The sequence below is a fragment of the Urtica dioica genome, chromosome 3, assembly GCF_054948205.1.
Source record: "Urtica dioica subsp. dioica isolate 48M chromosome 3, U.dioica_male_clone48M_v1_H2, whole genome shotgun sequence".
In the NCBI taxonomy this organism is placed as follows: Eukaryota; Viridiplantae; Streptophyta; class Magnoliopsida; order Rosales; family Urticaceae; genus Urtica; species Urtica dioica.
In genome coordinates, this window is record NC_142758.1 from 1,856,099 (window position 1) to 1,869,419 (window position 13,321).

A 13,321-nucleotide genomic window follows, 5' to 3' on the forward strand; every position below is an offset into this window, starting at 1 on the left:
CATTAAGCTTAGCCACCAGGGCGTAAAGTTAAACATCGGAACTAAAATTTCGGATCTCTTCCGATTATAATGCTCAAGATTAATTACGTATGCTATTTTTACCATAATTAAAAAAAAAACCAATACCACTTTTCACTATATTACTGTGTCCATTAAGTATATAGTCATATTTACACTTTCACATTGCTATATAACCAACCTTTCGTAAATACTAGATAAATGGTCACGTCCATTTATTTATATGCGTAAATTGACATAAATACCCAATTTTTTTATTTCAATAAAAAGACAAACCAGAAATATCGCTTCATGTTTGTGGCCATTTAGCTATTATTTACGAAAAAATGGCTATATAACAATGTAAAAATATAAATATAACTAATTACATAATTATTTGAATTATTATCCCATTATTATATCGACTGGTTGAGCCCTTTACTACAAGTCTACAAGTATATACTATACTAAGAATAAATATCTATAAATACGGAACCCCTCCTTTTTCAAGTCTCCTTGCAACCTGCCATTGACTTTTCCAAGCATAAATCCACTTGAGAAACATCTCATCTCTCTCTTCATCTTCTATATCAACGAATCACCATGTACTCTTCCGATCAAAACCCGAGGAGTGACAGCTACGCGCCGTCGTCAACGGGAGTGCCAGTCAGCTCCTTCGACGACTCCGCCTACAGCTACGGCGGCGCCCCCGCACCACCGCTCCGACTCCGCCCCCGTCCCCTCGTGCCTTGGTCCACCGGCCTCTGCCACTGCTTCTCTGACGTCAAAAATTGTAAAAAAAAAAAAAAAAAAAAAAAAACACACACACACACACTCACATATACGATATATATAATGTGTATACAAAATTAAATAATTTTTTTTTTACTAGGTTGCGTAACCTGCTGGTGTCCGTGCATAACGTTCGGCCAAGTCGCGGAGATCGTCGACAAGGGATCCACTTGTAAGTGAATACAATAATGATAATAATAATAATAAGTGATTATTAGGAAAGGGTATTTTGGTAATAATACGAGAAATTGACCGGGAACAGCGTGTGGGGCGAGCGGGGCGTTGTACACGCTGATAGCGTGCGTGACCGGGTGCGCGTGCGTGTACTCGTGCTTTTACCGCTCGAAGATGAGGCAACAACACGCGCTCCAGGCCAGCCCCTGCGGGGATTGCTGTGTCCACTGCTTCTGTGAGTATTGTTCTCTCTGCCAGGAATACCGCGAGCTCCGCAACCGCGGCTACAACATGGAAATCGGTATTCATTTTATTTTGTATTCATAAAATTAGAAAAATAGTCAATTTAAATGTTTGACATTGCTAAATGATGACGTGATCTAATATATGAAAATGACTATATATCTAAAATTTAACAAACGTTGACTAATTTTTTTTTTTTGTTTCTAAATTCTAATAGGTTGGCATGGAAATGTGGAGGAAAAGAATCGGCAAGTGGCGATGGTTCCGATGGCTCCATCGGTTGAAGAAGGCATGTCTCGCTACTAAATATGTTCGTACTCGTAAAATGGTAATGGATTGATATTATTATTTGAGTTTATTTCAGATTTGTTTTGGGGAAAAGGGCTTTTTGATGTTTACATTGTTTATACCTGTGTAACTATGATAAGCTTGAAAATAACGAGCGCTTATGACATCGTGAATACAATATGAATGATTTGATATAATAGTTACTTAACGGTGTCCTTAGGGTTTTTTTTTTTTTTTTTTTGGCAGAATAGCGAAATAGATGTTACATAAAATTTGAGAAATTAAGAAATAATTGAACATTTTATAAAGTAAATAAATAAATTTTATAACGCTACATCAAATTTTCTTATATAAAAAAATTCAAAAACATATTTTCCGTATATGTCATCAAAACTTCAAAAAAATCTTGTTTATTCTCTTTTTTCAATTCATAAAAATATAATATGTTCCCTCTCCTTTTAGTCAAATGTTATCTTTATACCAATGGTTTCGATGATATCACATATCCTCTTACAGTTTATAATTTAAATAACTCCGAAATTATTTTAATTGTTCAAATATATGTTGATTTTTATGTTTTATAAATTTTTAAAATGAAAAATTTACGTTGTTAACTTCTAACCCACACTTTTCCATTTCCTTAATCAAAACTAGGAAGAGTCGTGATTAATTAAGATTTATTTGGCCAACATAATTTAGGCGATCTCTTGTAATAAAAATCAATTACAAGGAACAATAATTTAAAATAAAAGTTAAAGAAATCTAGCATTGAAAACCATATTGGTAACCAGTTTTTTGAACCCAAATGGATAATTTAATTACTTCAAAAAGTTGTTCAAGAAAATTTGTTAGGTTACTTAAAAGATAATTCGAGATAAAAACATTCCTACCTTTAAAAAATAAACTGAAATTTTATCAACCAAAGTTGATTGGTAGAAATCTGTTTGGTTTTATTGTTCTTAATTATCCAGGATTCGTTGTCGTTTCGAGCCTCCCGAATTACGGAAAATCGACAACTCGATGAAAAATATAACGAAAAAAATGTGAAAAAGGACAATCGATTTGCCGTTTTCAAATTCTGTTTTTCATGAAAAATCGACAAGCCGATGAAAAACCGAATGGAAAAAAATGTGGCAAAATATTTTTAAAATATATACATGTATATATACATTTTTTTAAACATATATAAAAAAAATACATTGTATTTACTTTTTCTTTATAGAAAATTGTATATATATATATATATATATATATAATATTTTATATATGTGCTAGTAATGTAAAATATATATATATATATACACGTAAATATTGTATCATTTTTTGTTTATATATATATTTAAAATCAATTTTTATCTTTTATCTTAAATTAAATATCATATATATAATAAAACAAACCTAGATTAACACAAACACAACGTGGATCAAGCACGTAGATAATTTGCTTTTTAAAAAAATGATAGAAAAAAAACGACAACAAAAGAGTAAATGACAAACGAAAATCGACAAAAAATAGAAAAATTACGAAAATCGACGAAAAAAAAATAAATTTGCCTTCATCGGTCGAACAATCCCCGGCAACGGCGCCGCAACCGAAAATCGGTGAAAATCGTTGAAATTTAAAACCTTGATTACAATTTCGACAACATTGGAAACCATATGCAAAACATAATATATTACACAAAATTTAAGTATGGAGAAAATAAAATGTTAAGGAAATACTCAAAATATGTCGGTTGGTCGAAGAAATTGTTGCATAGAGTTAGACCACGCGGAGTTAAAAAAATTATTATTGATTCTTGAATTTTATCAGCAAGTAATGGGCCTAAGCTGAAAAAGATCACATGTAACTATAGAGATTATAACAGTCATTTATTTTCATATGTTTTAATGTCGGCATTGATTTCTTTATATTGTGTTTTATTGCCTTCTTTAGAGTTGTATACGTTTCATTGTGTAGGTTTATTTTTATTACCTCATTAGTATGCTTATACTCTATTCATTGTAATTGCTATATAAGCAAACCTTTCCTTATCAGAATAATATTATATTTTACAAGTCTCTAAATGGTTGGCGGGAGGGAGATCTGAGACGTGACGGCGTCCATAGCGGCGATAAAGGTGCGACGGAGAGGCGGCGGAGCGGTGTTGTTTATTTACGATGGAGTAGAGAGAGAGAGAAAGAAAAAAAATAAAAGGAGGGTGAAAAAGATATTTATATATTGAGCCCATGTGTGTTTTTAGGACTGCAGTATTTGGCAATAAACCCACTAATTTTTTTTATTGCCCACTAAAGACTAGTGCTCCGATTTTTGGTCTGGTTTAAAAATTTTAGACCACGATTTAGACCGGATCGGATCGGTCCTAATTTTTTAATATATATATATATATATATATATATGTATATATATTAATTTTTTAGATTATTCTAAGACATGTGAGCTAATTGATTTGGGTTGGACATTTTAATTAATATATGTTCGTGCTAGTATTTTATTTTGTTTTTTAATTTTATATTCTTTAATTAAATTCTAACAAAAGAATTTAAAAAAATACTCAAAAACGGTTTAAAACAGACCGGACCGGTCTAAAACAGTTTAGTCCAGTTTGATTTATATTCTTAACCGGTCCGGTTTGGGCTAAATTATTTTAAACCGTTTAGAATGGTCCGATCGAGTTTGAAGACTAATTTTAGACTGGATTAGACCGTCCACACTCCTAATACAACATCGTAATGGTATTTTGTTCTCCTAGTTATACCCATCTAATTCATTTTATTTTACATCATATTCACTTTCCAAAAAAAAAAAAAATGATTAGAAGTTCAAGAGAAAAATGAAGTCAAGAGACATAAAAAAATAAAGTTGGATCTTGAGCACACTATTTTTCAGGTGTTATCTTTTCTTTAACTCTTATTTTTTTTTTCTTTGCTATTTTTATAATTTTGTGGGCTTCTATTAATTTTTTGTCAACACATTTGTAGTAAGTATACTGTAATTTGCCTTAAATATGTCAAATAGAAAATATCCATTGTCATATTAAAAAATTATATAAAGAAAACTAGGAGGCTTTGTTAAATAACAAAAATAAGCAATTGGTTTTTTTTTTTATGTAATAAAAGTGATCAAGCAACCTCCGGCAAAAAGTCAAATGAAAAAATAAATACGATGTATTATCGTGGAAATGGATTTGAATCTGCTGTTATTTTCGATAAAGAAATTACAAATGAGATGGAGATAGATCATAAATTTTGTAAATAAAAGATATTTGTAAATATAAAATAGTTCTATGAAAATATTGGCGATGTTAACATAAAATCTTCCGATGAATTATTTATAGTTGAGTATTTTTTCTTCATGATTGATAAAGTATTATTTTCTCTTAGAACTAAATTTGAAATTTTTTAACTATTTGAAAGTCATTTGAGTTTCTTTTAACAATAAAAAACAAGTAAAGCTTTTAGACTAAAATACTTGAAAAATATGTCTTTTTAAATCTTGAATGCTGTTTAAGTTGTGATGGAAATTCTGATATAGATCGCTTGAATTTATACTATGAATTTAAAGTGTTAAGGGAGGTTAATCTAAAGGATAAAGGATGATAGTAAATCGACGAAAATAGTTAATTTCATTGTAAAAAAAAAAATGTAACCAATTAAACTGCTGAAACATATCAATTAAAGTTTTGCTCTTCTCAGGGTCTACAAGTTTATAGAGCAGCCTAGCTAGGTGTGATGATCGATTATATTCCTTGCAACAATATCCTTTTGTCTCCTAATAATTCAGAAACGAAATTGCTCAAAACAATTTCATTATAATTTACAACAATTTAACCTTAAAAGTAAATATTATATATATATACACACACACACACACACACACACACACATTTATATATAAATATCGGTCTAAACATCACCATCTTAAACCAAACCAGATAAACCTAATCTAGTTTCAATGGCAATTTCATGCTTTTTTATTTTTATTTTTTTTATTTGTGTTGGATATTGTTTTCTTTTTCCTATGCATTCAATATTTCTGGATGAAACAAAACGTAAATATGGCTTCCCATGAGACTTGTAAATGGGCCTTGTCGTCTCAAGGTTTCGGTTTTTGTTCGTTAAGGGAGGTCCCGATGCCAATGTGAAATCATATGCAACATTATACTCTTTCGTCTTCGTCACATTTTGATAGGAGCATTTCATACGTGATAATGACTGCCTTCGAACTTGAATTATAGTGAGTTCTTGAGTGTTTTTAATGGTTTTTAGTGTGTTTATGATGATTCACAGATTCAAAGGAGTAAAAGACTAAAGGCTCTTTGAAGTCAATTCCCGACAAAACGAAACAATCGGGAGTCGAAACGAATCAAAACGGAACACAAAAAGTAAAGCTGCAAAAATTTATGGCTCCGCGCGTTGTAGAGTGTTTGTCTCCATATCCGAGCAATTGACGCATTCCGCACAGTGTCTGCAAGCCTCGGTGGGCGTTGCGCACTACCTTCCGTGCGTCGCGGCCCCACTTCTGCGCGCCGCGAGCCACCATCAGACAAAACATAAAATTAGCGATTTTTAAATCGTTTCGAACCATCTGATTAGTTTTAATGACCCAGATTACTCTGAAAATAACCAGAAAACCTATGTAATCAGCCTAGAGTCTCATAAAACATATCTTAGCCTCTTTATAGTTTTCACTTTACTTTTTGTTTGGCCCATTGGGAGAGAAGGAAAACCGGAGAAAAGGCCGTTCATCACCACCACCACCACAACCAAAATTAGCGTTTTTCTATCATATTCTCTTTAATTCTGGAACTCCTATTTATTGTGAGTCATTTTAATTTATTTTTCATGGTTTTTTTTTTTGGTATTTATTTTGTGTTTTTGTTCTTGTCGACGCCATGAACCGAACCCCAATGGTGATAGTGTAGCAAGTCTTGATTAGGGTTATGGATTCTTTTTAGTTAATTGAAGTATTTATTTTCACTCCATCTGGCTTGTTTAGTTTAATTATGTTCTTAATGCTTGAATATAATTAGCTAACTCGTTCATGATATTATAATTGACTTGATGCTTGAGAAAAATTAGGTTGATTATGTACTTATATTGAATTACTACATTCCTAGGCTAGAGATAATTAGGTTGTCACTGAATCGTGTATATGTTCCTATATTTAATGTTTGCCTTATTTTTAGGAGTTGAGATCGAGAGATAAAAATTTGGCATAAGTTTAGGTTTCTAGATGCTCGAGAGAGATTTAGTGATATCATTATTGTGAGCGTGACTAGCAAAGTAGGAGTCGTCGGATCAGTTTTAATGACCCAGATCACTCCTAAAATGACCAGAAAACCTATGTAATTAGCCTAGTATGATAAAATACATCTTAGCCTCTTTTTGGTTTTCAATTTACTTTTTATTTGGTTCATTGTGAGAGAAGAAAAGTCGGAGAAGTGGTTGTTCATCATCACCACCACCACCACTAAAATCAACGTTTTTTCATCTTATTCTCTTAATTCTGGAACTCTTATTTATTATGAGTTGTTTTAATTTAGTTTTCATGGTTTGTTTTTATTTATTTTGTGTTTCTGTTCTTGTCAACGCCAGGAACTCAACCCCGAGAGGGTGGTAGTATAGCAAGTCTTGATTATGGTTATGAATTCTTTATAGTTAATTGAAGTATTTATTTTCACTCCATCTTGTTTTGTTTGATTTAATTTTGTTCTTAATGCTTGAATGTGATTAGTTACCTCGTTCATGATATTATAATTGACTTGATACTTGAGAAAGATTACGTTGATTGTGCTCTTGAATTAAATTACTATAATACATTTCTAGGCTAGAGATAGCTAGGCTGTTACGGAGTCGTGTGTTCGCTCTTGTGTTTAATGCTAGCCGTGCTTTTAGGAGTTAAGATCGAGAGATGATATTCCGACGTATGCTTAGGCTGTTAGATCCTCGAGAGAGATTTAGAAATATTAACGTGAGCGTGATAAGCAAAGTAGGAGTGTGTATAAATCGAGCATGAATTCCGAGAATCCAAACTATATGAGAAACTTGTGAAGTCATTGTCTTTGCCTTCTTATTACCGTAAAATCCACATTTATTTGCTTTATTTATTTTATTTGTCAATTTTAGCTATTTCAATGTCTCAATCTTTGAGTTCAATTCATTACTAGTTGATTTAAATAATCAGTTAAGCATAATCTTCGTGGGATCGACTCGTATTTAAGACTTTACTACTTGAGCGAATACGTGCAATTACGTACGGAAATATCGCAAATATTTTTAAGGGGTGAAGAGGTTTTAATAAAGTTCATTTCCCCTTGACTTGAGAAAAAAATCATGAAATGCGCTGTTATAAAATGTAGTTTTTAAGCGTTTTCATCCAATAGTTCTAAATTTCTAATTATATTTGTTATGATTATTTTAACACGAAATCCAGCCTAGCTATATTGGTTGGCTTTTATTCAGTAAGTATTAGTTATATTATATTTCGAAATTGAAGAGCAATACATGATTAGAGGATAAGCTCGTCAAGTAGACTAACAAAGTCGCCGCCCACATGCCCAATAGAACGAACAGCCTGGGTTGCTTGTAAATATTGGAGTCCGCAACTTCTAAATAATATATTTTTTTTTCCGCGTTATCGAAATTTCCAGCGAGACTTCGCTTCAAAAAAAAGTTGGTCAAACCTATAGTAATATAGTCTTAATTCCATTCATGGAACCAGCAAACAATTAAATTAATTTGTCATGACTCCAAATGTCTAGTTCGGTTGACATAAAATTACTAAATTATAGTTATACGATTCTAATTACATATGCAATTTTTTACATTTGAAGTAAGAAAATTATATATATTTTAGTTTTGATTGTGTATAGATTACACGATGTAAATATTGAAATATTAAAAAAAAAAAAAAAAATTTGCCGTGGAAAAATAAATGAAGTTGACACTGTTCTATCTTTCTTTTTTTCGTTCCTTTGCTTAACCAGTTATATAAGTGAGCAAATTGCATATTAAGTACATACTTATTGCTTATCAGTAAAGTTAATTTGATTATTTTCGAGCCCTTTATGAAAAAAAAGGTAAATTAATTATTTTCACTATTACAATTAGGATAGACTATCATTTCGTTGTTCAAAATAATAAACAATTAATTAGTTACCATTTAAAATTTAGTTAAATCTAACAGTTTGAAGAAGTTTAATAAATTTAATTGAAATCCGTTAACCCGTTTAGCTTAGTATGTAGTATTTTGACATTCTCACGTATTTAATTTACCGTTTTAGAAGAATTAAAAAAATAATTTACAATATTTTTTTCCAAAAAAATAAAATATAAAAGTAGAAATGGTTTCTCAATGCTTAATCATTTCTGCGAAATCTGGCATTGAACACCTCAATGCTTGGCCACCAAAAGAGAACAAACCCGATGATAGGCATTGAATACTCTATACATTCCCATTAAAAAGAAAGTCCTAGTTTAATGAATACGGCTATACATCATGGACAGAAAACTTTGATCAAATTTGACTTTCTAGCCTATAAATATCCAACCTCATCTATTCACGTAACTCACATTTCTTTCAACTTCCTTTCCATCACTAAAAACTACATCCTCTCAAAACTTCCCATAAAACTCGAATCCCATTTTTTCCATGTCCACCGAAAAGTCCACAATCCCGCCACCAGCGATGGGCTACAGCCACGGTGGCCCGCCACCTCACCACTCCGGCCCTCCTGCCCAATGGTCCACCGGCCTCTGCGACTGCTTTTCCGACGTAGAAAATTGTAAGAAATAATAATAATAATAATAATAATAATAATTCAACTCTTACATACACAATCAATACTAACAAAACTTTTGTTTTGTTTTGGTGTGAATATTACTATAGGTTGCATAACTTGCTGGTGCCCTTGCATTACCTTTGGCCAGATCGCGGAGATCGTCGACAAGGGATCTACTTGTAAAATCTCGACTAAATATATCCAAATTATTTTATTTTTTTTTTGTCACGATAAATGAAATAAAAATTTATAGTAAATGTTGGTTAATTTTTTTGTTGTTGTCAAATATGGTGAAATAGCATGTGGAGCGAGCGGGGCATTGTACACGTTGGTGGCGTTTGTGACGGGTTGTTCGTGCATTTACTCGTGTTTTTACCGTTCGAAGATGAGGCAACAATACGCGCTCGAGGAGAGCCCTTGCGGTGATTGTTTGGTCCATTGCTTCTGCGAGACGTGCGCTCTCTGCCAAGAGTACCGCGAGCTTCGCAACCGCGGCTACAACATGACACTTGGTACCATTTTAATCTTAATCTTTACGTTTATTTTTTTTGTTTTATTAGTGTCATCTTAATTCGAAAATAGTTTTACCTTGTGACTTGGTCATTTCTAGCAAGAATAGATTTGGAAGGGGAAGATTGTGTAAATATATTTTAATGTTAGAATTCAACTATTGTGTGTATCTGTCATTTTGTAATGGCTGTATATTATTATTATTATTATTATATAAAGGCTAGTTAGGTTTATTATTCATCTAAAAACAATTTATAATTTACTCTAAAGTAAAATTACAAATTTATCATTTAAATTTTAAGATAACTACATTTATACCATCAAGAAAATCAAACATATAATTAAGAATTAGAGTATTGTCACTAGATTTGTCACAAAGATATGTATGTATATCATCTCATCTGACACATATGAGAAAACTATAAATATATATATATATAATATATATATATAATATATATATATATATATATATATATATATATATATATTAGTGAAATATAAAACTTACATACCTTTGTGTTTTAAAAATGATGGGGTTTTTGTGAACAGGTTGGGAAGGGAATATGGAGGCAAGGAATCGTGGAGTGGCAATGGCTCCAGCTGTAGAAGGAGGAATGTCTCGCTACTAAATTTATATATAATAATATCTATTATATATTACTATATCTATTCTGCCGGATTCGTGATTAATATGTTAATGTCCTATTCAAATCTTGCTTTCATTTTCGTTCTTCTGTGCGTCTGTGTGTTTTTTTTTTTTTTAGTTTTTTTAGTTTTTTGCTTTTGTTTTTGGGTTAATGGTCTGTTTTTTCCTGTTGATAAGTACTGTTCGTAACTACCTGAGCTTGTACATGTGTGTGTATATATATATATAAATTATTACATGTACGGAACAATAATTGAATTGTTTGAAATCAGATGTTGCTTTCGTTCAAGTGTTTTTAATGCCCAATATTGTATAATTTTTGTATTTGGCTCGTCAAGATTTGCAAGAAGATGGAACATTTCATATCTCTTATAAATTCGTATTTTAAAAAAAAAAAAAAAATTATAGTAAAGGCTATTTCGTGAATTTTATTTTTTGTGCAAAAGAAACGTTCATATCAATATCAAGACGAATTTGGTAATTGCATTTTACAATTGAAACAATACAAGAGTGTTTAAGATCCAACAAACATCTTGATCGAAAAAAAAAGACTCTTTTGGCAAGAGCGTGCGCTGCCATATTGTCCTTGCGAGAAACATAGTTGCAGCAGCCACCACTAAAAGGTGTTGGACAGGGCCGGCCCGAACTCACTATGGGCCCTAGACGAATTAATAGTTTGAGGTTCTTCGATAATAATAAGAATCCTAATATTTGAGTTATATTTTGCTGGATTGGGTATATATATAGTTTATATTTAAAATTTTGGGCCCAATCGGGCAGGGGACCCTAGGCCCAGACCTTGATTGCCTAAAACAAAGGCCGGCTCGGGTGCTGGATGTCGAGGATGACCGGGTTGATGTCGACGGGAGCCCATTCACCAACTTGACCACAAAAAGACAATATGTTTCCACGTCAAGGATATTTGGAAAATTGTATATCATCACTAATTTCTAAACGCACAGCTTTTAACATGTCATTTTCCGTTTCAAACGAGCTACAACATGCAGCCAAAACATGTCCCTTAAATTCATGGCTAACACTCTTGAACCACAGCCATCGAGGGGGCCGCAACGTCATAGTTCGATTCGAAAAAAACCAAGAAGGGGTGGAATCCACAACGAGGAGTTCGGGTCCGTGACGGCCGGAGGAGTTGAGTGTTGGGTTTAGTGCCAACAAGTAGATGTAGAATGACGTATTTATTTTAAGTGAAATAAGTCATGTTCAAAGGCAGCTTGATGTAATGGCTGAAGTAAATCAATAAAATGAACATTCATTCTTTCTTCAAAATATGTGTTATGATTATGATATTTTTGCCTTGAAATAACGTACAATACCATAATAGTCAAATTCAGATTTGCATAACAAATTTTTCTAATATTTATTTGAAATAAAATATTCACAATACTATGATCAAATAAGCATTTGAATTCAATTGATGATTGTTAGGAAAACTCATGATGTCTAGTTACAAAACATAGAAAGTTAGGGACTCTATAATTCTTTCTAGATATCTTCTGAAGATATTGAACATGGCCAGTGAACTTCTAAGACTAAAAGCTAAAATCATTTAACTCTTAAAGTGTTAGAATTAACTCTTAAAGTGTTAGAATAACTATGTATATGAATACACTCATGCTTACCTAAATCCTGAAATAAAACATTGTCACTTATGGTTGGTCATCTTCATTTAATGAGCCAATGATCAAAGTTCTTCATTAAGAACTATTGATTAGACAGTTAAGGGTCTTTTAACTGTATAACCATTTGACTTATAGCGTTTTGTATAATAGCCAACATTTTGTTAATTTTCTGTAAATAGTCACTTCAACTTATTTACGACATTCAAAAAGACAAAAAAAAAAAACTCAAAATAGGCGGGAATATTTTTTGGTATTTTTTTTTTAGTGCCGTAAATAAGTTGAGGTGGCTATTTACAAAATCATTTCAAAAGGTTGGTTATTTAACAATTCTTAGACTTTCGGTGGTTTATTTGGCTAATTTTTTTGTTAAAAAAATGACTTATATATGTTGGGATTATGAGTTTATGATATGAAATTCATGTATAAGCATGACATGATGAATTATGTAATTGAAATTAGATTTCACGCATGTTTGTCTATATTCGCCGGAGGTCTTCGAACGCATGAGTAAGGGCTAAGAACCGAAGGAGTCACTTAGATATATAGCGAAGAGAGAATGAGTAAAAGTGTTTATAATGAGATATATTAATGTATGGGTGCATTTTTATTAGAAAAAAAGTGACAAAAATTCATTCTTAAAAATGTATAAATCTATTTATGATTATTTTCTATATAGCAAGTCTAGAAATAGTTTCAAGCGGAACAAAAATAAAATTGCAGAATGGGAGGTCATTTTTTTACTATCATTATCAAATATTCTTGTGATTTTATTAACTTAATTTACAAACATAAAATTAGAAAAATAATCAATTTAAACTTTTGACATTATTAAATATCCAACGTTTGATAAATTTAAGGTAAATAGCCACTTTCAGACCTAAATATTAGGTAAATAGTCAATGTTTAATATATGAAACTAGTTATTTATCTAAGATTTACGTCTGAATGTTACTATTTACCTAAAATTTACTAAACATTGATTTGCAATGTCAAACGTTTAAATTAGCTATTTTGTTAACGAACTCATTTGTAAATATGGCCTGAAGAAAAAGAAAATGGCCTTAAAAAAAATCCTAAAGAAAAAAAAAAAATATAAGTAATACTCGCTCAATAATGTGGTACCCACCACTCATAGGACAACGTTTAGTCAAACATCCAAATAATATTGGGTTTGTTAACCATATGAATAGCCTTTACAAGATTCCGTCTCTCACATATGCGATAAAAAAAACAATAATGTCCAT

General features: G+C 31.5%; 2 protein-coding genes across 4 annotated transcripts; both read left to right on the plus strand.

Moving 5' to 3' along the window:
- The first annotated feature begins 398 nt into the window (after positions 1-398).
- On the plus strand, positions 399-3,735 carry LOC149401980 (protein PLANT CADMIUM RESISTANCE 2-like). Of its 3 annotated transcripts, none has more exons than XM_089609140.1 (5): positions 399-790; positions 890-961; positions 1,052-1,264; positions 1,424-1,534; positions 3,533-3,735. In XM_089609140.1, the coding sequence occupies exons 1-4, from the start codon at positions 601-603 to the stop codon at positions 1,510-1,512; spliced, it is 564 nt and encodes a 187-aa protein (XP_089465266.1). In that variant the 5' UTR covers positions 399-600; the 3' UTR covers positions 1,513-1,534; positions 3,533-3,735. The 3 variants fall into 3 exon arrangements, with proteins under 3 accessions (XP_089465266.1, XP_089465267.1, XP_089465265.1); XM_089609141.1 differs by having other exon boundaries at positions 3,554-3,735; XM_089609139.1 differs by lacking the exon at positions 3,533-3,735 and having other exon boundaries at positions 402-790; positions 1,424-1,697.
- Positions 3,736-9,070: 5,335 nt separating this feature from the next.
- On the plus strand, positions 9,071-10,708 carry LOC149401981 (protein PLANT CADMIUM RESISTANCE 2-like). Its single transcript, XM_089609142.1, has 4 exons — positions 9,071-9,281; positions 9,386-9,457; positions 9,578-9,790; positions 10,341-10,708. Exons 1-4 carry the CDS (start codon positions 9,149-9,151, stop codon positions 10,418-10,420), a joined length of 498 nt encoding a protein of 165 aa, XP_089465268.1. The 5' UTR covers positions 9,071-9,148; the 3' UTR covers positions 10,421-10,708.
- Positions 10,709-13,321: the final 2,613 nt, after the last annotated feature.

Excerpts from the sequence above, each read along its gene's own strand:
- LOC149401980 (XM_089609140.1), top strand. The coding sequence starts at position 601 with ATGTACTCTTCCGATCAAAACCCGAGGAGTGACAGCTACGCGCCGTCG. Across the intron at positions 791-889 it reads CTTCTCTGACGTCAAAAATT|GTTGCGTAACCTGCTGGTGT; the intron begins GTAAAAAAAAAA and ends TTTTTTTACTAG. Across the intron at positions 962-1,051 it reads CGTCGACAAGGGATCCACTT|CGTGTGGGGCGAGCGGGGCG; the intron begins GTAAGTGAATAC and ends GACCGGGAACAG.
- LOC149401981 (XM_089609142.1), top strand. The coding sequence starts at position 9,149 with ATGTCCACCGAAAAGTCCACAATCCCGCCACCAGCGATGGGCTACAGC. Across the intron at positions 9,282-9,385 it reads CTTTTCCGACGTAGAAAATT|GTTGCATAACTTGCTGGTGC; the intron begins GTAAGAAATAAT and ends ATATTACTATAG. Across the intron at positions 9,458-9,577 it reads CGTCGACAAGGGATCTACTT|CATGTGGAGCGAGCGGGGCA; the intron begins GTAAAATCTCGA and ends ATGGTGAAATAG.